This window comes from Papaver somniferum, chromosome 2 (assembly GCF_003573695.1).
Source record: "Papaver somniferum cultivar HN1 chromosome 2, ASM357369v1, whole genome shotgun sequence".
Classification (NCBI taxonomy): Eukaryota; Viridiplantae; Streptophyta; class Magnoliopsida; order Ranunculales; family Papaveraceae; genus Papaver; species Papaver somniferum.
Window position 1 is genome coordinate 136,610,856 of NC_039359.1, and position 24,415 is coordinate 136,635,270.

General features: G+C 35.5%; 3 protein-coding genes across 4 annotated transcripts; 2 read left to right on the forward strand and 1 right to left on the reverse strand.

The window, feature by feature from the left end:
- The first annotated feature begins 1,614 nt into the window (after window positions 1-1,614).
- LOC113349217 (putative pentatricopeptide repeat-containing protein At1g64310) lies at window positions 1,615-4,999 on the forward strand. Of its 2 annotated transcripts, none has more exons than XM_026593146.1 (3): window positions 1,615-3,867; window positions 4,280-4,463; window positions 4,588-4,999. In XM_026593146.1, the coding sequence occupies exon 1, from the start codon at window positions 1,853-1,855 to the stop codon at window positions 3,500-3,502; it is 1,650 nt and encodes a 549-aa protein (XP_026448931.1). In that variant the 5' UTR covers window positions 1,615-1,852; the 3' UTR covers window positions 3,503-3,867; window positions 4,280-4,463; window positions 4,588-4,999. The 2 variants fall into 2 exon arrangements, with proteins under 2 accessions (XP_026448931.1, XP_026448932.1); XM_026593147.1 differs by having other exon boundaries at window positions 1,615-3,820.
- On the forward strand, window positions 4,289-4,763 carry LOC113352029 (oil body-associated protein 1A-like). Its single transcript, XM_026595913.1, has 2 exons — window positions 4,289-4,463; window positions 4,588-4,763. The coding sequence occupies exons 1-2, from the start codon at window positions 4,289-4,291 to the stop codon at window positions 4,761-4,763; spliced, it is 351 nt and encodes a 116-aa protein (XP_026451698.1).
- Window positions 5,000-5,004: 5 nt separating the features above from the next.
- On the reverse strand, window positions 5,005-9,455 carry LOC113349216 (putative ABC transporter B family member 8). Its single transcript, XM_026593145.1, has 8 exons — window positions 9,213-9,455; window positions 9,072-9,126; window positions 8,801-8,979; window positions 8,259-8,716; window positions 7,301-8,018; window positions 5,934-7,214; window positions 5,447-5,862; window positions 5,005-5,368 (listed from the first exon to the last, which is right to left on the reverse strand). The coding sequence occupies exons 1-8, from the start codon at window positions 9,453-9,455 to the stop codon at window positions 5,017-5,019; spliced, it is 3,702 nt and encodes a 1,233-aa protein (XP_026448930.1). The 3' UTR covers window positions 5,005-5,016.
- Between the last annotated feature and the right edge of the window lie 14,960 nt (window positions 9,456-24,415).

Here is a 24,415-nt window from a genome sequence, read left to right on the forward strand (position 1 = left end):
GTTCCGACCGAATCAACTTATTTACATGAAGTGAAACTAGACAGATATGACGTCCGAACTGAATTTTAAGATGATACAATAAGATGTAAGGGTTCTCCATTTATAACACTACTATGGAAAAGCTAATTATAGTTATAGCAGAGAATAGAAATCCAGAACAGAAAAAAAAAAACCTGAAACACACTATCTAGGGTATTCTTTTTTTAGAACGCGCAATTGGGGGATAAAAAAACTAAGCGGAAATAGAGGAAAAAGACAAAAAATAAATTTAAATATCAAATCAGGGTCACCCCTTATCTAAGTATTTTATCTAATTTCTAATCTACCCCTTACTAATTATGTTTAGTGGTTAAATATAATTAGTTAAGTTAATAGATTAGTTTGATAATCATTAGAATAAATCATTATCATTGAATTTTTTGATGCAACAACATCAAATCAAGATATTTATGATCTTGAAGGTTTAGGTGAAGAACCAACCCAGGAAAGTAAACTAGATGAACATATAAGTGCTCCAATTACTCATATATAGGTATTAATGTATTGAAATTTGTTTTTTTTCATTGAATTCGCAATTGTTGCGCCTAAAAAACTCAGTGCCGGCATGGTAAAAGTATGAATACCATGTCGGTAGTGACCAAACCGGCATGGTATTCATATTTTCACCATGCCGGTACACAATATCCCTCAATTTTGAAAATTGGAAGTACACTACCGGCATAGAAAGTTCATTATCGAGCATGCCGGTAGTAGTGCCGGCATGGTTGATTCCCAAGTGTACCGTGCCGGTTTGAGGACAAAAACATACAGAAAACTTGTCTGAAATAGCAAGTACCGGCATGATATTCATTATAAAAAACCATGCCGGAACTAGTACCGGCATCGTATTCATCCTAAAAAACCATGCCGGAACTAGTACCGGCATGGTATTCATCATAAAAAATCATGCCGGCACTAGTACAGGCATGGTATTCATCCTAAAAACTATGCCGGAACAAAAAAAAAGTAGGGTATTCATCATAAACACAAGCCGGGAGTGGATTGAAAGTTTTAAAACAACAACACTTTAAATATGATTAGGTATCATGTACCTTCTCAATAAAGCCATTTCTTCTTCTTCTTTCTCAAGAACAATTCAATTTAACATATCTTTAAGAATTTGTTAGGGCTTGATTTTGATTTTGATTTTTAATTTAAGTTTTAATTTAGATGGAAGAGTATTTTAGTATTTCCGTGCTCCAAAAACACCCCTTAACGGATATTATTGGATGTGGTTAGTAATTCATATCCCCAATTAATTTTTTTATTCCCAATTGCGCATTCTTTTTTTACCCAAAACACCCCCTTTTCAGTAGCGAAGACATTGAAGAACATGTAAAATATTTAAAGTACAAGGAAATAGGATTCGGAAGAAGTAGCAAACCTTAGTGGAGATCGAAGGTCTGGAGTTACCGCAGAAGCTGGTTGTATAATACCTTTCCTAATATAGTATAGGAAGTGAATCGTAGCCGTTGTGATTATAACCAAATTTAGTGGGGCGTAAATATAGAGAGCGTGAGATGGTGGGCGTTAGTATAATGCACTTCGTAAAGGTGTAGATAAAATTGTGGCAGGCTCGTTTGATTCGCTAGATTTCCTGAAGTTGGAAATCTATCCTGGAGAAAAAAGTAGAAGTGTAGATAAATTCAAAAGATGCAACTGTAAGTGGTTTCGGTGAGGGTGCTGGTGTGGCTGATGTGAGTCGTCAAACAAACAAGGAAGCCCTTTGTATTGGGACTTCGGATAAGCCAGATGATTGGATCAAAGATGAACTCTAGTAATGCACTTCTAGGATTCAACTCATAAGAGAAAAATGGGTTTCCAATTATCATCTCTCCTCCACGAACTCACACAACCTCGTCAAACTCTTTCCGTATCGAAACAGTTACATGCCTTGATCGTCAGACTAAATCTTTCGTCTGATCCATTTTTTGCAACAAAAATAACCCGATTATATTCCATTAATCATGATCTTCATTCCGCCCGTAAGCTGTTCGATGAAACTCCTGACAGAAGTGTTTATCTCTGGAATTCCATGATCAGAGCTTACGCTCAACAACACAAATTCAAGGATGCTTTCTATCTCTTCACACATATGCGCTGCTCAGGTACACCACCCGATAATTACACTTATGCGTGCATCATACGTGCGTGTACTGAGAGAACGGATTCTTTCGGATTGAGAATTGCTCATGGTGGAGTTATTGTGTCAGGTTTAGAGTTTGATTCGGTCACGAGTAGTGCACTGGTTAGTGGTTATTCGAAACTAGGACTCGTTGATATAGCTCACACGGTATTCGATGGAATATGCCAGCCGGATTTAGTTCTTTGGAATTCCATGATTGCAGGTTATGGGTATGGGAGGCCTTGGTGTGAAAGCTTAAAATTGTTTAGTAAGATGAGGAAAATGGGAAAAGACCCAGATGGGTATACTTTTGTTGGATTAATTTCGGGTGTTAATGATCCACGATTATTAGGAGTCTGTCAGGGAATTCATTGTTTATGTTTGAAAAATGGGTTGGATTCAAATTCTCATGTAGCATCTTCGATTGTGAGTATGTATTCCAGGTGCAACTGCTTGGATTCAGCTTATAAAACCTTTAGCGGCTTACCGGATCCTGATATAGTTCAATGGTCATCTTTGATTACTGGACTTTCTCAAACCGGTAACTCGGAAGAAGCATTGTTTTTATTCAGAGAAATGATTCTGGAAGGTGAAAGAGCCGATCCTACTTTAATTGCTAGTGTGTTGGGAGATTGCTCTAAGTTGGCGATGGTTGAACCTGGTAGACAAATCCATAGTTTTGTTTTTCGCCATGGGTTTGAATCCGATGTTAAAGTTGCATCTTCACTCATTGATATGTACACAAAATGTGGGGCTCCCAAGTTGAGTGTTAGAGTTTTTGAGATAATGCACGACAGGAACGTTGTCACATATAACTCTATAATTTCAGGTCTTGGTTCAAATGGACTAATTTCAGAAGCTTTTTTAGTGTTTCAAGAGATGGTGGAAAAAGGATTCAAACCTGATGTTTCAACCTTTTCAGCTCTTCTTAGTAATTGCAGTCATGGGGGATTGGTTAGGGATGGCAGGGAGATTTTTCGAAGAATGGAAGAAGATTTCGGTGTCACACCTAGAATTGAACACTATGTATATATGGTGAAGCTCTTAGGGTTGGCTGGAGAACTGCAAGAGGCTTATGATTTGATTAAGAAAATGAAAGTGCCATCTGATTCAGGAGTTCTGGGTGCTTTATTATCGTGTTGTGTAGTCCATGGGAATTCAGAATTTGGCAGAATTATAGCTGATATGCTTTCAGAAATTGATCCCAACAAAACTGCATATAGAGTTATGCTTTCTAACATATATGCTGCAAATGAGAAATGGGATGAAGTGAAGAAAGTGAGGGATGAAATTTCTGTTTCTGGTTTGAGAAAAACACCAGGAATTAGCTGTATTTGAGTTTTGAGATAATCTTCAGTTCAGCAAACACATTATGGACCAAGATGCAATTGTTTGCAACTAGTGTTCATCGATTCAACAAAGAAGTCAATTCCAGCTGCTTAAACCATAGGATAGGAGCTCAGTGTCAATTTGCTCAGACCATTGTTGTTGTTGTTGCTGTGGGCGTAAGGGAGGTTCCTCTATCGAGTTTCAGACCGAGCAAAGCAGAAAGTCAAGCAGAGGAAGTAGTGCCTGCAACTATGGGACCCTCGTTCTTACACCTCACACAAACTGCATCTTTAAAGTCTCTCTCAGCTATGAATTACAACTCCCAAGGTTCCTTTCCTCATCTCCCATTGCTGAACTGCATAAATTTTGCACTGGTATGAATGAATCCTCATATGTAATGAAATGCTTCCCAACTCTCCCATTCCATTGGGTAAAATTAAAATCCTCTTTTGTATACAGAGTCTCAGATTTCTACTCACTGAAGCACTATTATATACTAAAATTTTGATCTCTTTTTCATCATAGAACTAAAAATAATACTGAGAGAGAGTGATGCTTGGTTGTTCCATACTTCCATGAAATTAGATCCCATCAAACACAACTTAGATATATCGTCTTATGTTCATGTGGAGACTAGGATCAGGTCTATTTTCATAACAAACTTATTCCAAATGGAGATTTAAGCAAATAGATACGTCTTATTTCTTACACTGATTGCTCAAATATTTAACAACATTTTTCATTACATAACCTTGACATAACCACATTTTATTGTCTGGTTGTAAGTGGGTGGTCATGCCTGGTGTGCCTGGTCCTATCCAGCGTCAAGATCTTGATAAGGTTGCCAAGACGTATGGCAAGACCAACCATTTTTGGCAGGTTGACAAAGGTGATGCATTTCCTCTTGGGCTGCCTCAAATCATGATGGCCCTCACTAGAGACGGTCAGCTCCAAGACAATCTTGCTAAAGGTACCTTTTTATGCCATGAGTTTTTTGTTTTACAAATGATATGTTTTTAGTTGCCCAAGATTCATTCTTGCAATTGATCACTTATTCTGTAATGACAAGAACATGAATAATTGTTTTTTTGTAGATGTGGAGAAACGGTTCAATGTATCATTTGATGCTGAAAGAGAGAACAGAGCCTACATGAAGGGATCTGAGCATGGAATACATCATCTGGCGAATGGTGGAGGGAAAGGGATTAAGACTGTGTTGAGGGAGACTGATTGCAAGCCTGTGGAATCTGTGCCCAGGGTTTTCGTCTGAAGTGTCTACTTAAGTTTTTCTCCTGCTGCTGTTGCTCATAAATATGTAGTAGCTGTAGAGTTGTTATTTCGTCTTGCAGACTAGGTAAATAGTTTTTGTTTGTACCCATTCTGTAAACAGTGTGACTAGGAACAGGTCTATTTACAACTAGATACGCATTATATCTTACACTGATTGCTCAAATATTTAACAACATTTTTCATTACATAGCCTTGACATAACCACATTTTATTGTCTGGTTGTAAGTGGGTGGTCATTTCTGAAGCACAGAGAGGTTGAAAAAAGCACCTCCCTTCCTATTAAGCTCTTGAAATGTTCCTCTTTCGACCACCCTCCCTTCCTCAATCATGGCAATCGAGTTAACATTCTTAATTGTATGGAGTCTATGCGATACTACAAGAGTGGTCCTTCCGAGCATTACCCGCTCTAATGCCACTTGTACAAGGTGTTCTGATTGCATATCAAGGGCGCTCGTAGCCTCGTCAAGTAATAGTATCATTGGATTCCTAATGATAGCTCTTGCAATGGCAATTCTTTGCTTTTGGCCTCCTGACAACTGCACTCCTCTTTCCCCACATTCAGTTGCATAACCATCTTTTAATGTTCTACGTTAACAATTAAGTTTTAGTAACTACGGTGGACAACTAGATCGGATGCATATAAAAACTTGTGAGATAACTTACGAGATGAAATCATGTGCGTTAGCAGCTCTGGCAGCTTCCACCAACTCACTTTCCGACGCTTCAAGCTTCCCAAAGATTATATTATCGCGTATGGTACCCGAATAGATTACAGGTTCTTGACTAACCAGTGCTGTGTTCCCTCTGTACCATCCTAGGTTGAGTTCCCTCAAATCTACACCATCCACCATAACTGCGCCACTCTTGACATCATAAAACCTCTGAATTATTCCCAGCACCGTGGATTTTCCGCACCCACTTCTTCCAACAAGGACAGTACTCGTACCTGTCTTTACCTTCAAACAGAATTGGCGCAAAACTAGATACTCAGGCCTACTTGGGTATGCAAAATCAACTTTCTTCAACTCTATCTCACCGATCATTCTACTCCATTTTTCGCCTTTCGAATTTTCGCTCACCTGATTGACAGGTTCAAATTAGTAAAGCTAAAAGTTAGTTCAGAAAAGACTTGAACAAGATTTGATCTTACATTGTAAGTTCCTGGTATCAGCGATTTCCGATCAAGCACCTTGAACACTGAAGCAACTGCTGTTGCTCCCTTGGCCAGGTCAGATGTCATGCTGCCAGTTTCGGCAATAATCCTAGTTGTGCTCACCCAGATGATGAAGATCTTAAAAACATCCGCAGCAGGTATTTGGCCTAAGTCAACTAGTTTCCCACCATACCAATACTCAAAAGCCCATGACATGAAACTCGCGCACAATGCTGATGCCATCCCTATCCCTGCATACAATGACTTCTTGGATGCCTCCTTCCTCGACTTATCTTGAGCGTTATCAAAAAGTTGAAGCATCTTTGCCACACTTCCAAATGAAGTGACAATTCTGTGATTGCATACTGCTTCAACTGCAGTTTGAGTGCTCATATGTTGTGCGTTCACAATGCTAAGATTAACACTTGAAAGTAACACTTTTTGTGTATAAATAGAAAAGATGGCCAACGGCTGAAGCGCTATAATGACCAGTGCAAACTTCCAAGATATGACTAGACTCATGATTGCAGCTGTAATAACAGCTGAAAATGATTGTAGTAGTAAAGACATCCGATCAGCAACTAGGGACTTGACCATAGAGGCTTGGCTGCTAAGCCTAGAGCACAATGCACCACTTGAGTTTTCTTCTTTATCGAACCAGGCAGTTTCAAAGCTGAAGATCTTCTCAAGCATAATCAGTCTAATTCTTCTAGTTAAATGTTCACCCATATAGGCAAAACTGTAGTGTTGGATTACACTTAAAATAATGGAGAAGACTGCAAGCAAGGAGAAGATTAAGGAAAATGTATGTATACGAACCTTCATTTCATCATGCTTTTGTGTAAAGAATGCTGATATCATGCTACCTACTGTTAATGCGGCAATGGGTTGTATTGTACCAAAAATTATCGTGGATATGCCACCTATTAGACCTTGTTTCCACTCGGGATAGTTCAAAGCTAAGAGCCGGCCGAAGGAAGGAGATGCATGAGAGGGTTTTGTAGAAGATGAGTTGTCAATTGTTAAAGGAAACGAGGAGGAGGAGATGGGGCTAGATCTTTCTATGCTTTGGCGGTTCGTAATTGAAGGAATACTAGATTGAAGTAGATGTTCTTTTTTGGAAATGCCGAACTTGCTCTGAAGTTTTGCTAGTTTGGCATAATGACCATTTTCCCTGCTAATGAGGTTTCTGTGAGATTCCATTTCAATGATACGGCCGCCATCAACTACTGCAATTTGATCCGCTTTTTCTATCGTGATGAGTTTGTGTGCAACAACCTGGATGATGACAATATATTGAAGTAAGTTTAAAAGGTAAAAATGGCTGAATTGGTGCGATATATTTAAACAATGTGTACGTATACCAGTGTTGTTCTTCCGATGGAAGCTTGTTCAAGGGCATTTTGAACCTGTGCTTCAGACTCTGAATCAAGAGCACTGGTAGCTTCATCAAGAAGGAGAATTGCCGGATTCTTAATAATGGCTCTAGCAATGGCGATCCTCTGCTTCTGCCCTCCAGACAAAAGATCTCCATGTTCACCCACCTTGGTGTCATACCCTTCTGGTAGCTGCCTTATAAACTTATGAGCATTGGCTGCCACTGATGCAGCTACGATCTCATCCATGGTTGCATCTGGCTTTCCGAACAATATATTCTCCTTTATTGATGTCCCGAACAGTGCATGTTCCTGACTAACAAGGCCCATTTTTGCTCTCATCCATTTTAATTGTAGAGTTTTTATGTCTACGCCATCAATCCTTATTACTCCAGAATCTGAATCATAAAATCGTTGTAACAATGCGATTACAGTCGACTTCCCACAGCCGCTTGCTCCGACAAGTGCAATTATCTGTCCTGCTTCAACCTTAAGATTGAAATCTCTGAGGACAAAAGAGTCAGGTCGTGAAGGGTATGCGAAGTTAACATGCTCAAATTCCAGTTCACCATGAAGCTCATCTAAAGCCAGGCATTGTGGGTTTTCCTCGATTTTTGGAACCCTATCAATCCTCTCGAAAATTCTAGCTGCAGCAATAGAAGCTTTCGTGATATATTTAATCTCAGGAAATGCCACTCCAAGAGTTCTGCAATATGTCAGAAACACCAAGAAAAGTTGTTGAAACTTGAAATGATATCCTCCAACAACATGCTACTCCTTTCGTTTCAGAAAAAGTTATATTTTCACTTTTCAGTTTGACCGGTTTTAAGGCAAAAAAGTAAAAAGGTGAAAGTATCATTTTTCCTGAAACGGAGGTAGTATAATGTAATAATCCATATCTAGTAGATTAAAATTTGTAGTTGTAAAGAAACAAGTGTGTAATTACCTTCCACCTATGATGAAACAAAGCCCTGCTGAATGAATATTTCCTCCACTCTCTCCTTTGTGCATTATTAACTGACTTCCATACCAAGCGATAAATGCCCATATTAAGAACGCAAGGCCATTGCTCCCCACAGCTAAGCCTTTCGCAAGGCCTTGCTTTAACCCGATTTTCAATGTTGTATTTAGCATTTCCGAATATCTCTCTATAATCATCCTCTCAATTGTCAACGAGTAGATGGTTTTGATGGAGCTTAACGCTTCTCTTATTATTGTATTTTCTCTGTCGTATTCTTTTGAGGATTTCTTAGAAAGATGGAGTAGGTACTTCGCGTAGATTATTCCCGGAATCAGTAGTAGAATAACTAGAGGAAAGACTACTACGAAGAGCCTCCACGAAAGGTACATCGAAAGTGCAAGTCCGGAGACAAAGGTAGATGTATGCATTAAGAACAAGGGTACCTGAATGAGTGAAGAGCAATGAAGTGATTAATTAAGTGATGTTATACCTCTCTTGCAATAATATTGTACTACCATTTGGATTACCTTTTCACTTAAAACTTCTTGAATGAGTGAAGTATCCTTAGATATACTGTTTATAATCTCTGAAGTCGTTGCCTCTTGTGAATCAAAGAACCCAACTTCCTGTCTTAAAATAGCTTCCAAGTACTTGTGTCTGATTCTACGCACTTGTCTTTCGCCCGTCCAACTCCAACAATAACCCTCTGCAAAAATTCTTCTTAATTCACCATTAGTACTGAGTTAAGTATATTACTACGTGCAAGGTGATTTACATAAAAGAATTTAGTATACTTACCCATAAAAGCTGCAACCGTGACTGCTAAACCGACGTAAACAAAGTGCAAGATACTCTGAAGACAATGAGAAGAAAAAATTAAGTAAAAACTCAAAACATGAGAAGCAAAAAGAAAAGCTTAGAGGCTCTAAATGTTCCAACCTTTTCGACCTCATTCATGAAATGTCCTTGATCATCTTCAGTCTTACCATGTCCTAATGTGTTCAAAAGATGGCTTGCAAAAGCTAAAAATAAGTTTATGGCCATTCCATCTCCTATTGCCCCGACACTTCCTAGTAGCATTAGCAAAACATCAAGTCTGTTAGAATATCTGAAGATGACAAGTATAGATTTCTTGTCTACCATTTTCTTCTCTTTTTTATCTAACTTATCAATAGTTGTCATTTTATTGCTTAATTTGGACAATTCATGTTTGTTTATATAGGTTGGGGAATGACAGTTGATGTCATACTAGTAATGTTAGTATTGAATCTTCAATGAAGGTTCACTATTTTGTGGAGTTGTTGGGTCTGAATTCTGAAACACTAGTTTTTGCTTCCTGCCATTCGACTCGCACTATTCTTTCTTTAGTTACTTTATATTATCCTACGGAAAACTTTCCAAAGTTTGTTGCATTCGCTCTAATCATATTCTGGGAGGAACCTGGTAAGTCTTCGTCTTTCAAACACGTTTTCAATAGTGGTGGTTTCTAAATTGATGGATGTCTGCATGTACGCAGTACGCACCACTTTCTGAATGTGCAACCAGATGTTGCTGCACTTCATAAAAAGATAGGTGTCGGTTTGGTTTTTTCTTTACTATCTGAAGTATGTGTGGTATCTTTGTGCTTGTTGTCCGTGGCCAGGGGAGGAGCCAGATATAGCAAATGGAGGCAGTTACCACTACCAGCACTTGCCAACTCGCTGCAATGCATATAATTTATGCAACAAAAAAGAAAAAATCTTTTGGGAAAACTTGTTTCTATCTAGAGTGGGGATTTTTTAATTAACTATTCCACAAGATACGCCCATGAAACCCAACTACAATTTTTAGATGTTTTATTAGCTTACTAGTGATTTTATTGTATGCAAAAGTTTGAGCTTTTTCTTGTCACTTTTGTATTCTTAAAAGTGAATGTTATGCTCGACTTTCAAGGTTAGAAAAAGACCTGAGATTTATACTCGGTCAAGATCCAAAAAAAACTTAAATACATAATGGCTAGATTATACATGGTATTGGATATCTACAATTTTCCACTATTGAATCATCAAATTAAACAATCTTTTCTGCCTTGCAATGACTATCATCATGTATATGAGTCATCCGGGATATGACATCACTCTTGCTTGTTGTGTTACCGTCACGCAGTATGACGTCATAGAGTCATAGGCACTTCATATAGAAATTTGATGGGATTTGTATTTTTTGATTTTGAGTTGGAAGTTGGAGTTGAGAATTGGCTTAACAAGTTTTACTCTTTACTCTTTCCTCGAACAAAAAAAAAAACAAGTTTTACTCTTCTAGTCTTCCGCTTGTGAGTTGTGACTACTCCATTCAAGATTGGTTTAGATACAAATACCCCTAATCTTATATTTTATTTGCCTTACAGGTATGGATAAAAATGACATTTCCTGCTAGTTTTATACGACCTTTTTGTCTTTGGTCAAATGACCAAGGAGTTGTAATGGTTTCTCACCTACTCAAAAGTCAATTTATTAGTACTAATTTGATTAGGGGCGTACCCAATCAATCAATCGTAAGAAAAGTTTACCCCCTATTAATAACTAAAAAAATGTTTTTTATTTTTTATTTGTTTCTAAGTTACAGTCTAATGTGGCAGTTGGGGCCCGATGCGGGTGGTTCAAAACTAAAGGCTTGGTTAAGAAAACAATCGCCTCTGGTTTGGTTTTTCATTCATTTGGCATTTGCACGATTTATAAGGACTGATACCAGCATTACTAGGGGCTGATATCATTTTAAAATCTTAAACGATCTTGATCGTTTGATCGCCTAAATGGTATCAGTCCCAGTAATGCTGGTACCAGTCCTTATAAATTATGGGCATTCGGATCTGAAGAATGACGTGCAAATGTTGTTCTTTTCTTCTTGCATGCATGGACTATAACTACTGCACGCATGCATGATGCATGGTTCGGCCTCAACCATATTCCGGTAAAAGCTAGTCGTGTTTTTAATGTTGCACCAGCTCTCTTTTCCTCTGTAAAGTTATTTCTAGTGGAAATGTTTAATTCATCAAGACTTGGAAAATTGATGGAACTGATAGGCACATGTTTTAGGTCCAATAGAAGGAAGGGATAGTTTCAAAAGATGTGTTCATTGATTGATAATGGTAGTTTATAAGGCTTAAAGTGCATCACTGCCAAAGGAGGGTACCGTTATCAGCAGGAGGTACCATTATATATGAGACAAAAAGTTGAAACGGATACAGAGCGTCGGATCATTTAGACGGTACTTTTGCTAACCCCGGTATCCGTCTTTAGCAATCATGTTAAATTTAAACAACAAAAATGAAATTGTCAATTGCTAAATCTGTCTTGCTCTTTAATAGATGTGTGTGTACATCTTACACTAAGCCAAAAGTAACTAAATTGTAAATAATGCACATTGATTAGTCCTATAAGCATGTCTGAATAATATGGGCACAACAACATTACATTTCATCTAAACACATACTATGGTTTTAGTGATCCTACACACACTATTACGTCTAAATACCACATATGAAGTTGGGATTAGTGTGGACATTTTAACGATCAGAAACTTCAGTTGTTTGATTAAAATTTGTGAATAAAGTTTGCAGAAAATGGGCTATATAGCTAAAATTGTGTGTTTCCTGGGCTAAATGGACAGTTAGGATTCAGTCTGGGTCAAATGGACAGAGAAATCTTTTTAATTGAAACTGACCCAATTACCCCTCTCCAGATCTCCACCATTTCCATTCTTTCTTCTTCTGCTCTCGATCTTCTGTTTCTCCACCACCACCGTTTCAGTCATGGCTGCTGTTACTTCCGTGAGATCGAGAATTGAGAGATTTGATGCGCAGAGAAGATGGTGGTCGACGTGATGTGTATGATGGCTAAGATCGAGAATCAGTAATGGGTTGACTCGAATTTGGATTATGAAATTGAGAGTTGCAGTGAATGAATGGAGTTAGGGTTTGCTTCTTCGGGTAAATCAGATGAAGAAATTGTGAATTGATAAGGGTTTCTGAAGATAGAGAGGATGAAATTAAGATGGGTTCGATCTGTGAATCCGTGATCTGAGAGCTTCCACAATTAAATTGATTCGAGACTGTGTAGTTGATGGGTTTAATGGTCGATTGAGTTCAAGAAGATGAAGTTGCAGAAATTGATATGGGACTGAACTTAGTTACAGCAGTGGAAGATTGAGAAGCAGATGGGATAGAAGGAGGAGCAGCAGATGCTGCTGTTGAATCTGAAACGAAATTGTAATGGTTTTGAGGTTGGATATGTGATGGCTTGCAGTGAGGTTATGAACTTGAAATTCAGGGTTTGACTCAACACAGGAAACGGGGGTTTGAAGCTGCTTCTGATTGAATACAATGGTGGTGCTGAGCATTAAAAATTTTCTTCCATCAATTTCACTGGTAAGTTTCTTGATCCTATTGGTTTAACTTTTGTAAAATCCATTTTAAAATTCATTGAATTTTGTTTGTATGTAATTAGTTTCATCTGGGTTAAGCTTGTGTAAAATCTGGATTGACCTGAAATTGCTTTTATCCATGTTATACTAGGATGAAACCAATATCATCCTGTTTTGAATTGACCTGAAATTATTTTCATCCATGTTATACTAGGATGAAACCAGTATCATCCTATTTTGGATTGACCTGAAATTATTTTCATCCATGTTATACTAGGATGAAACCGGTTTCATCTAGTTATACTCTGTGATATAATTGCGTTTTCGTCAAAATACTCAAGATGAAATCAGTTTCATATAGATCACTCATTGGTATAACTTTATTTCGTGAAAATACTCAAGATGAAACCGATTTCATCTAGTTGTAGTTCTGGATTGGCCTGAAATTGTTATTATCCATGTTATACTAGGATGAAACCAATATAATCCTGTTTTGGATTGACCTGAAATTATTTTCATCCATGTTATACTAGGATGAAACTGGTTTCATCTATTTATAGACTAATATATAATTGTATTTTCATCAAAATACTCAAGATGAAACCAGTTTCATATAGTTTACTCATTCATATAACATGCAGATGGTAGTAGTACCGGTGGATTCAATTTTACAAACAAGTAAGTTTCTTAACCCTAGTTTTCTTTTTGATTAAATTTTATGAACGACATAAATTGGCCTGTGTAAAATAGTTTAAAATCGATTGAATTTGGTTTGGTTTCACATAATTCTAGTTGTTGATCTACCTGTCAACCACTGGTTTGCTAATTGAATTATTAATTAGTTGATTTTGTTTTAGATTGATTTGAATATGGTTATCCAGCTGCACTTTTGCATTGTCATCTATAAAAAAATATATATATTCATTTTGACGAATGCTTGACTAGTAATTAAATGTACATATAATCGATCCCCTGTCTGGCATTTAGTATATATATATATGCATTGAATTTTTTTCCAGAACGTTGCAGTAGTAGGCCTAACACACATGCACCAAGCTATGCAATCAAAATGACTATCAATTTGCAGTGGCTAAATAAAGCAAAATATTCTCTTTTATTTATCTCTTGTCCTGGTTGTCATATGTTTAAAACTAGGTTGATAATGATTTCGTTATGTTATAAATTGTATTGAATTTTCCTTAGCCGATGGTTGGACTATGATGAAACTGGTTTCACCCATGTTTAAACTAGGATGAAACTGGTTTTCATCTTATTGTAGATTAGGTTGAATTTGGTTTCACTCATGCTTAAACTAGCTGAAACTAGTTTTCATCCAGTTTTGCATTAGGTTGGATTTCGTTTCACACATGTTTCAACTAGGATGAAACCTGGTTTCGTCATATTTTATCATAGTTTTAGCAATACGATCACATTTTTTGCAAACTGAATTTAAATCCAGTACCATATTGGCATGTTTTCTACCTTTAATTTAGTAATTTAGCAGTAGTACTCTCTTTTTCTGCTGCATTACCTGTCTATAACAGCTATCTCTCAGCCTTTATCTCTTCAACTTGCTTTCTCATTTATACCATTTGGTCTATTTTCTTGTGGTGGGGAAAGAAGGAATCTTAAGGAGAGAAAGAAAGAATATAGTTGTATCCTTTGAAAGGCAAGAGCTGTTAACTTTGTTTTATTGTCTGCTGAAAAAGGTATGCCATGTTTTATCTTTTAGATACACAGTTACTGTGTCCATAACTAAACCTTGGCTCTTGGTATATTTTGGTAGGCTAGTTAATCATCATTTTCTTTCTTAGCTTTCCTTTTCTTTCTGCATACATTGTATATTGCAGTAATACTATTATCATTATTGATAGGACGATGATGGTAATGGCTTTGAAATTGACTTGACACGTTTATCAATGGAGGGTTAGTGTGTGTTGATTGATAATCTTCATGAATTATTGATCAAAGTAGTGTGGGGGTGGAAATAGCCAACTCATTGTATAGAGAAACCAACAGCTAGGGGCTCATGAAGTTGATTCAATACATGCGTCATGCATATAGTACAGTGGCTAGCTAGCTAGACCAACTATGTAGCCAGGGACCAAGTGTTTCAGGTGGGAATAGTACCAGACAGTACTGCAGCTACTGCTTAGACAAGCACATCACACATTATATACTAATATTTAATTTATGTTTGTTAATTATTGTTTAATTATTTAGTAAGTGCAGGAGTTAGAATTTTACATGAAGAATATTTGATTAATTAGAAAGACAGCAAGGAGAAATGTACTCGGTATGGAGGAAATGAAATGTGTTTGAGGAACTGGGGAAGATGCAGCTGTTATGAGTCCAAGTGCATCTGAAAATATGAGTAAATAAGTCATGTGTGTTCATGGTGGAGCAGTTGGATGCAGTGAAAGTTGAAGTTGCAGCTAGATGTAAAAGTTGAAGTTGCTGACTTTCTTCTGACTCAGTGACTCAGCCTCGACATATTTTTTTTTCTTTCAGATTTGGTATTGTTGGTGTCGCTCAAATACTCAAAGATTTTGGGATATTGATGTTAGATTAAATTTGTACGTGGGACAAATTTGTTTGCTATAAAAAACTTAGTTTAAAGGGTCAAGGGGTATTTTAGGTGATTGATATTTTTTTGTTTTTATTTTCCTGGGTCAAATATCCATTTTGGCTAAATGAACAGTATTTTTCTATTTTTTGGCTATATAAACAGTATTTAAAGCTAAGAATCTATTTCACCCATGAATTTTCTGTTTTGGTCTTTTTGACCAATTTTGTGTTAAGTTTGACTGTAAACCTCGTATTCAAATAAGAGTTTCTATCTCAAGTTTTTTTGTTTTTTCCTCCAACACCAGGGTTTCTTTTTTCTTGCCTCCAACTCCAAGGATATCTGTTATAGATTTCCTCTCTTTAAACTAAGTCTTATGGGCAAGATTTAAGATTAGCTTTGTGTTGTAATTCAAAAACAAAAGTGTTGTCTATTTGTTAACACTAGTTCTCTCTCCTAACATTTGCTCGTAGTTGAAGTAGTAGCGAGATAGTTTTGCGGAATGATTTAGCGCAATCAAAATCACCTTTTCGCGGAATGGTTCAGCGCATCTAGGTTTATTTTTTGATCTGACGGCTGAGATTGGTTGCACTGAACCATTCAGCGCAGCTTCCTAAATCCACTTTTCGTTGATTCAGCGCGTCTAGTATGCTAAATTAGAGCTACCATAAGACTTAGAAGGTTGTCCTACCTGATGTGGACTGCTAATCTAACAGCTAAATTAGCACACCATATATATATATATATAGGACTAAGCCTTAGTGGCCCTTAAAGGGCCCATTGTTTTGTAAAACAAAAATCTCTCGGACCGTTGCCAAGAATTTACTCATATGATGTGACCTGACGGTCCCGACCTCTTACCGCCTACCTGCGGCTCAAAAATTTGCTCATGTAGTGTAGTAGTTTACTCTATGACTTTTAGTCTACATTTGACCCAAATAATTCTTATAGGGACGAGTGGTGGTGCCAAAAATATAATTCTAAGGGGATAAAAATTTATATAAATAAGGAGTTTTTTGTGGGCTAAGTTCTAATGTTTGGTGAACTAAACAAAAAAATTTAAAGATAAAATGATGGGCTTTTATGCCGTGTTGGAAGCTTTGATAATTGTAAAGTTTGGAGCTTCTCCAACGGAATGTATGTGAAGATAAATGTCTAAGTCCACCTAGGATTGATATTCATTTTTCTTAAAAATTTTCTCCAACCCAAATTTCTTAAATCAATGTGAAAATGACATGGCTTAACTTTTGTTAGACATTGTCAAGGTGAATGTCAAGTTTTAGACATTCACCTTTACAATGTCAAGCTATCCTCGTAAGTTTTTGCTTAACTAAAATTAATTTCAGTATATTAAATAACAACTTTTAGCTCTAATAAAATCTAAAGGCTACTAAAAATAAAATTTATATTTAATCCATAAAAATTACAAAACAACACCATTGGTGATGAATTATTTTAACCCCTTAAATCTAATGAAAAATTGGAATCAGAATGTTTTGTTTCAGTTGCCACCTAGAAAACACACACAACCTCCATTGGAGAAGCTCTTAGGTTTGTCTCGCCATACTTTAACCCAATATTTTTACAGAATAATTGTATATGGTGGAAAATTTTGTATGGTGAAAAAGATAAAAATATAAAAATAGATTAAAAATTAAGTTGAGAAAAATATGGAATGAAGTAAAATAACTACCTATATAACCGTCTAACTTAGGTAAGGATATTAGTATCAAAAAAAAAAACCTAGGTAAAGATATTGATATCCTCGTTATTTTGGAGAATATCGTAACCTTACTTTTTTTAGCATCCTAAAATTAAGGAAGGTTTAGTAGTTCCTATCGAAGATTAGGATTAGAGTGAGATAAACATATTTTAACTGTAGTTTCTTGATAATCCAACCTAGGACAGGAATTTCCAAGAGGCCAAACATGATCTTAGGGGGACTAGAACCAGGGTCAGTCAATTCTTGGCTCCGCCTATGATTATGACCTAAACTATATCAAATGATACAAAATCTACTCCATAAAAGTATATATGCCAATTCTAGGTGATAGTAAGCTAGAAAAACCATGTAAATTATGAAATTTTGCCTTTTTTAATCATTATAAGCTTTAAATACATATTTTGAGATTCTTACCATGTATTACTGAACAGGATAACCATTTTTGCCTGGTATGATTCTTCATTGGCTTGAATAAAATCCTTAATTATGATTTGGTTTACATGTTCTTGTTCATCCAACAAATAGCCAAATCGATAGGATTGAAATCAAGATAACCTACCGGCGAGATGTAGATGCACCCGGTTTCTCGTCCCTACTACAACCTTGGTTATCACTATAGATTTTAATATTTGCTAGTTTTTCTATTTTCCTCAACGTCTTCTTGTACTTCAAACCTTTCAAAAAATGAAACTCTACTCCAATTAACTAACTATAATCCAATTCTAAATAGTACTAATTAATTAATTACTAATTGAATGAATTAACACTAATTAATTAAGAGTACATTAGCAATTAACAAAAATAAGTGGATAAGGTACATATGAAATTATTTAAAATGACCATGTTTTAAATTATTTGGTTTAGTAGGCCTCAAACTAGTCAAGATATCTATATACAAAAATGAGTTTAAGTTTTGAAAACGGCCGAACTGAATCCATGTTTAATACAATTTCAATGATAATAAGTCTCCCTCCTCCTAATGACACTTTTTTCGAAGGTGTGAGATAAATCGATCCATATGTGCGAAATTTCTTGAAGGTCAACCATGCACGATATGTGTCATGTCCCAGCTAAGAGCCACCTATGTCTGGTGTTTTAATAATTGTATTTGATTTACTTTTTTTTTATCGTTAATTAAATAATAGTTAGCCGTTGGTAATCATGAGTAGGAGTCCATGGAGGTGGCGCGTGTGCCAATCCACACTTATCCTTATATTCCTCTTCCCTTGTTGTGTGGATGCTATTGAATATTGAATCTATGAACCCTAGTTTTGTTTTATCTCTCTGTGTTGACGATTTGAGTTGTTCTTGAGGCCAACTTATAGTGTAGATCACTAGAATATGTGTTTGAAAATATTTATGAATAAACTCACTTAAGTTTTAAAACATGGTTAGGATATAATGTAATTTAAATATTTTATAAGGATGTTGTAGTAAATTTTTTAGATGGTCTAGCTAGTCACTGGTCAGTTGACGACCCTAATGCAAATTGTATGCTTTATGACCCAGACCCTAATTAGGCACTTATAGCACACTAGAGGAAAACGAAATATGAGGATTATAGCGCACAAAAAAAAGGGGTGAAGGATTATTAAGGTGAATAGCTTAATTTTTATTTAAACACGCAAATCAAGTTGGTCTAGATGATTTCAGCTTAACGAACTTATAGCACACTAGAAAACAATGCTTACCTATAATTGTGATTAATGGTGCTTCTCTCACTCTATTTATGAAATATTTTTATGTAATTCTTTTTTGCTTTTCTAAGAAAATTATAACCTTTTTCCTTAAACAAAGTTCTCTTAGTTTTAAAGTGAACTCTAAGATAAAAAGGTGGTACTGAAGTTCATTCCAATGTCTAGTGGCAGATTATTATAGACTTTCCTTTATTAATTATTCGGTCGGCGAAGCTAGCGATTTTATTTTTATTTATTTTTTGTTTTTGGATTAAGTGATAAAAACATAGATCCCAATTATGGTGGTAAATGCAACATTTGATTGACTTCATAGAAAAAAATATATATGCATTGCCAAAATATCCAGCATTATCCAGGATTTATGAGATGTAGAATAAAATACAACAATATCAATGCTACTAGATATTTCTGATTCTTTCATTAAATATCATTGATGATACACGAATGTGGAAAAAGGCTAGAGATAAATCATCAGGATGAAATTTCAGAGGATTGCTTCAACTAAATGGGGTAGAAGCTATTTTACAATGGTAAACAAAGTTATTTGGACATAACATTGAATTTCAATGTGACTCGAAACCAATCATGTTGATGGTAGTTGTAATGTATGCCAAAGCCAAAGAAGATAGATTCAAAAACAAAACTTTCTTTCGACGTCATAATAACAAAAATTTTAACTTCAAAGATACGTCTTTTAGTCTAGTTAACATACAAACACAATACTCTTACAACAAACTTAGCAACATTTTGTAACAAATGGGTAGATGAAAAAAAATGAAAAACTAGTCAACAGATGAACCATCTCAACATAAGAAATGATATATTCATAGATCCGTAGATTCTATATTATTCCCACACTTCTCGTTGAGAGCATTGGGTGAATTCTTTCATTTTCTTATAAAATTTATATAGAAAATGATAGAATAAGAAAGAAAGAAAGAAAATAAATAAACAAAAAAAAACAAAGACGGTACCATCGGATTTTTACATAGTAAAATTCAATATAACGTTATACCCTGAGGCATCTCGTAACGATACCGTATGGAGAGTTGTGTGGTATCAAATTTTCTTTTTATAACAATTTTCTTGGTTACACTGAGTGAATCAAAATTGGCTCAAAGAAAGAGAAACCCTAGTCTACCCTCTTCCAATTGATCATTATCTCGGTAATCTCTAATCACTCTTACTCTTCATTGATCATCATCTCGGTCTCAGTTCACTCTTACTGATTTGATATTTCAAACTTTCTTAAATATTTCAAAATATCTTTCCATTTGATTTAATTTCATAATTTCTTTGTATTAATTTGACAGTTAGATTTCAAAATTTTGTGTAGCAACAATGGTCAAAACAAAGAAGTCACAAAAGAACCCACCCCGAAACTCATGAAACTCGTGGTAAATCAATTCATCTTTGTAAGTAATTTCCATGATTCATTGAAATGTATGATCTATAAACATCATTTTTTTGAAATTAAAAAAAAAATCTAAATGAGACTTAATATTCCCCTTAAAAAGACAAGACCGCAATCGAAAGAAGAGTAAACAAAAAATCGAGTTCAAGAATTATTTTATTGTATATGTGGGGAAGGTTTCAACACCGTTTACCTTCGTTGGGCTCATCAAGAAAAAATCGAAAAACAAAAAAATGGTGCATTTATAAAAATTACCATTAGATTCTTTTGAATAATATTTTTCTTTTTTTTTCACCCGACTGTGATGAATGAGCATGTGAATTTGACGATTGTACATCTTCACTTACTATTGATGTTGCAAATATACAAAAAAGTACTCATTTATTGATTTAGTATCTTAAATTATTATTTTTAAATAGAAATGTAAAACTGTAACTTTTAATGGTAAACAACAGATAAATATTATTTTAGAAAAAGGTCATTAAGATAACAATATGATGCATCTTTTTTTTATTTGAATAAATCGTTTGTAAGTAGTACAAATCCGAATTAATTTCTAGACTTGGCCATAATAATTACATATGTTAAGAATGATAGTAAAGGAATAACAACTCAATCGTGGTTTGATAAATAAGAACTTTGATTCATTTGCTAACATTAACATGTGTTTGAAACTTTATGAATAAAAAACCGCAATACTGGCGATACTTTATTTGTGTGTTATAAAATTTTTCTCTAAAACCCTAAAAAAAGAAAGAAATATAAACAAAGACAGAGGAATAAGAGGACAATTTATAAAACTTGGTGCATATAAGACTAAAAGTAAACCGCGTACATAGTTTAAATTAATAACTGAGAGTTTAAATATAAGCTAATATCTAGTAGTTCAAACATAAATTAATACAAACTACATAAATTAATACAAACCAGGAGTTCAAATATAAATTGATAATTAAAATAGCTGCTAATTAAATAAACAACTACAGGATATTGAAAGGACTCTATCCTCCGAACTGACGAAAAAGATCCCCAATTCAACATGGAAGTTATTAACTGAAAGTTTCTTTTTCTTCTCAGCATGGGACACCATCTTAGCCATGTAATCAGCGGGTCTATTCCAACCTTTACAAAAGGAATTTACCATAACACCGCGTCGCACATATTGTTTTCTTGCATCAATTATTTGCTCCATAATATTAACGACATGAGTAAGTGAATCACTCTCCCATAACAACTCTGACAGACAACGGACACAAAACATATCACTATCTTTAAGGGGGTGTCGACGACAACCACCCTCATGGTAGCTGATAAAGCACTCTTGAACGACTTGACTCATCCTGTGTGAATTGCACACACAATAAACCCACTTAATGTTATAGAACTTCTTAGCAACATATAAACCATGTAAAAGACCTTCTAAAGCGTGATAAAATGCTGAGAATTTATGTAAGGAACTCCCCCCTACAGCAGTAAAAGGGCCACCATCTAAGACACCAGTCCATAACACAGCTCCATACCCACGAGTTTTGACTTTGATATTTTTCTGTAATATCCATTAAAGGTAATTAGATGCACATCTTTTTCATCATGTGAACACTCGTTTTCTTCCTTTATGGCCTCGTATATCGAATTATACCCTCTGCAGTAAATATTGTTGAAGTTGTTTGAGATGCAATTATGGTCTTTACATCGTCATCAGTTTATTCAAATTCCTCATTTTCATTCCATGTATCAACCTCCTTAACAACCCCCATCTCATCTGTTTCAAATTCAATTGGCTTAAGGGTATCATAATATGTAAATTGCTTGAGGGAGGAAGTGGAGAAACCATAAAGCAAACCATGAGGAAGGATAGAATCACCAAGGCGATCAACTTGAATAAAACCACTACTGCTACTACACTCCATCTCATCAGTGTCATTGACAAAAAAAAAGTAGATGCGATATATCAGAAATTAAAATAAGAGATAATAATTGTCTAAGTACTCAATCTCTTAATCTATTGTACCATCATTCTTGAGAGTTAGATCATCAACAAATAGCTTGTATTGTAACATTTTATTTTTTTGATGGCCCGATCCGGCAACGAGGAGACTGTTTTAAACTATAAGGACAATAATGATCACAACAAGTACACCTATAAAAAAAAGGCATCACTAACTGAGATAAAGAAATTTGTCTAACAAATTGAAATAAAAGATTTAAGAGACAAAACATCCGATCATTACTTTAAAAGAATACAACTACGACGACAAACTTCAATCCAACCGTCACCTTCCTCTATGTGTCATTGAAAAGAACAAGCAGGCAAAATATCACTAAACATCCGATCATCATTACTTTATTGAAACAAAGTAAATATTATTGGTATGGGAAGTTCCGACGGTTTACAACTATTTAATTGAAACAAAGTAAATGTTAATGGTATGGGTAAAAAACCCACTTAACTTCAAATCTATCCAAATAAACTAATGTCACATTTTTTTTGTTTCAGAGCGGTGCATAAAAAGATAATTGACTTTACCAGCTCTCTGGAAAAAATCCAGAGTAGGAGCACCCTTGTAAAAAATAGAAGATCAGAGAAGATACCTTTATTGGTATCTTCGGATTCCGGACTTGATTATAAAGAAAAGCCAAAATTCATCCACATCAAGAGTTGAATAACAATATTTGCAACTGAGAGTTTTGTGACATAATGTTGTCATCCATAGATGATGAGTTGTAAACCGAAGCAGTAACACCTTGTTATAGTATTTTTCAAGAGGTAAGTAAAAGTTCGTTGCTCGGACTTGAATAGATTTTAAAACGAAAATATATGTACAAATTTGTCACAAGATGTTCGAGAGGTATTGGGACTAAGGACTTGGCCAATTCTTCATGCATGTGGTATATTTTATTTATTCTTAACAATTACTGCTCAAAACATAAATATATGAACTCTTATTTTGCCAAAATAGATTCTCAGAATATTAGTTATAAATCGTAAGCATGGGACATCAAACATTTAAGCAAGCATGCCGCATCAAATAAAATGATAACTAATTAATTAAAATCATTTTTCAATTTTTAATCGGTGCAAAAGTCATAAAAAGAATAAATTAAATTTACCACAATGACGAAAATAGACTCCCTCCGTCATCCCAATGTTGGGTTTAGCTCCTCATATTAATCATAATCTCAAAATGTTTTATTATTGCTCCAAAGTTGATTACAATTGAGTAAACAATGCAACAGAGAAATCGCAACAGCAGTTCCTGTTGCGAAGACGATGTTGGACTGTTACAGAGAAACAAATGGTGACGGAAAATTAAATGCTGTGGTTTACTTCTCTGTTGCAAAATATGATGAAGAAACTGTTGCGATGAAGATAAACGTTGCAGAGCAGTTGAAGAAACAGTTGCAAATGGATGAAGGAACCGTGGCCGATTCCTTGTTCTTCACGGGCAGCAGCAGCAGCAGCAACAGAGTTCTGAAAACTCTGATTTCTGCTCCTCTGGCCCTCCTTTCGACTCCCAACTCTCGACAGCCTCTCTGTAGCACATTAGGAACATATTTATACGTAATTGAACCATTGAATCTCCTCCATTAATCCAAAAAATCTTCCCATTACTCGGCAGTGAATGAAAATATTCCCGATATTTTTTTCTTTAATTCTCTGATTTGTTACGGATTATTCCATGTTTTATCTCTTCTCACGCGTCATACTTGAGCTGTAGGGATTGTTTCCAGCCAATAAAATCAACCCATGCACGTCTCTTCCATCCAAGAATTCCAAGAATAGAATATTTTCTTATTTTAGAATATCTTCCCTGATTTGATTACCACCGGTTATCTAACCAATTTTGACCGAATCCAACACCCATACCAGCTCTATATAGGCCCTAGGAACAAACCCATTTAATTTGGGCCATTGAATCTCCTTTAATCCCGTCCAAACTTCCAACCCTAAATCTGCCAGTTGATAACAATTTTTTCCCGCCAATTTTGTTTTTTTGAATTTGGGAAGAAGATGTCCTCCCCCTAACCAGAACTTGTGTGCGAATAGCAGCTGCCTTGGGGTGACCTGGGGGTGCCCCTTAGTAATTAGGTTACCCCTTATCCAAAAGCGAGAGTCCGAATAACACTTGTCCTCCGGGTGCCAAAATCAACTTTTCGAGCCGAATTTTCCAAAAATATTTATTTCCAAAAAATATCTACAAATACATAAAATAACAAAATTAGTACAAAATCGAGTGCCAACAATACGGACATTGAGGACAAATTAGACACAAAAATGTGTCTATCAAATACCCCCAAACTTATTATTTGCTAGTCCTCGAGCAAAATTTATTCTTGAAA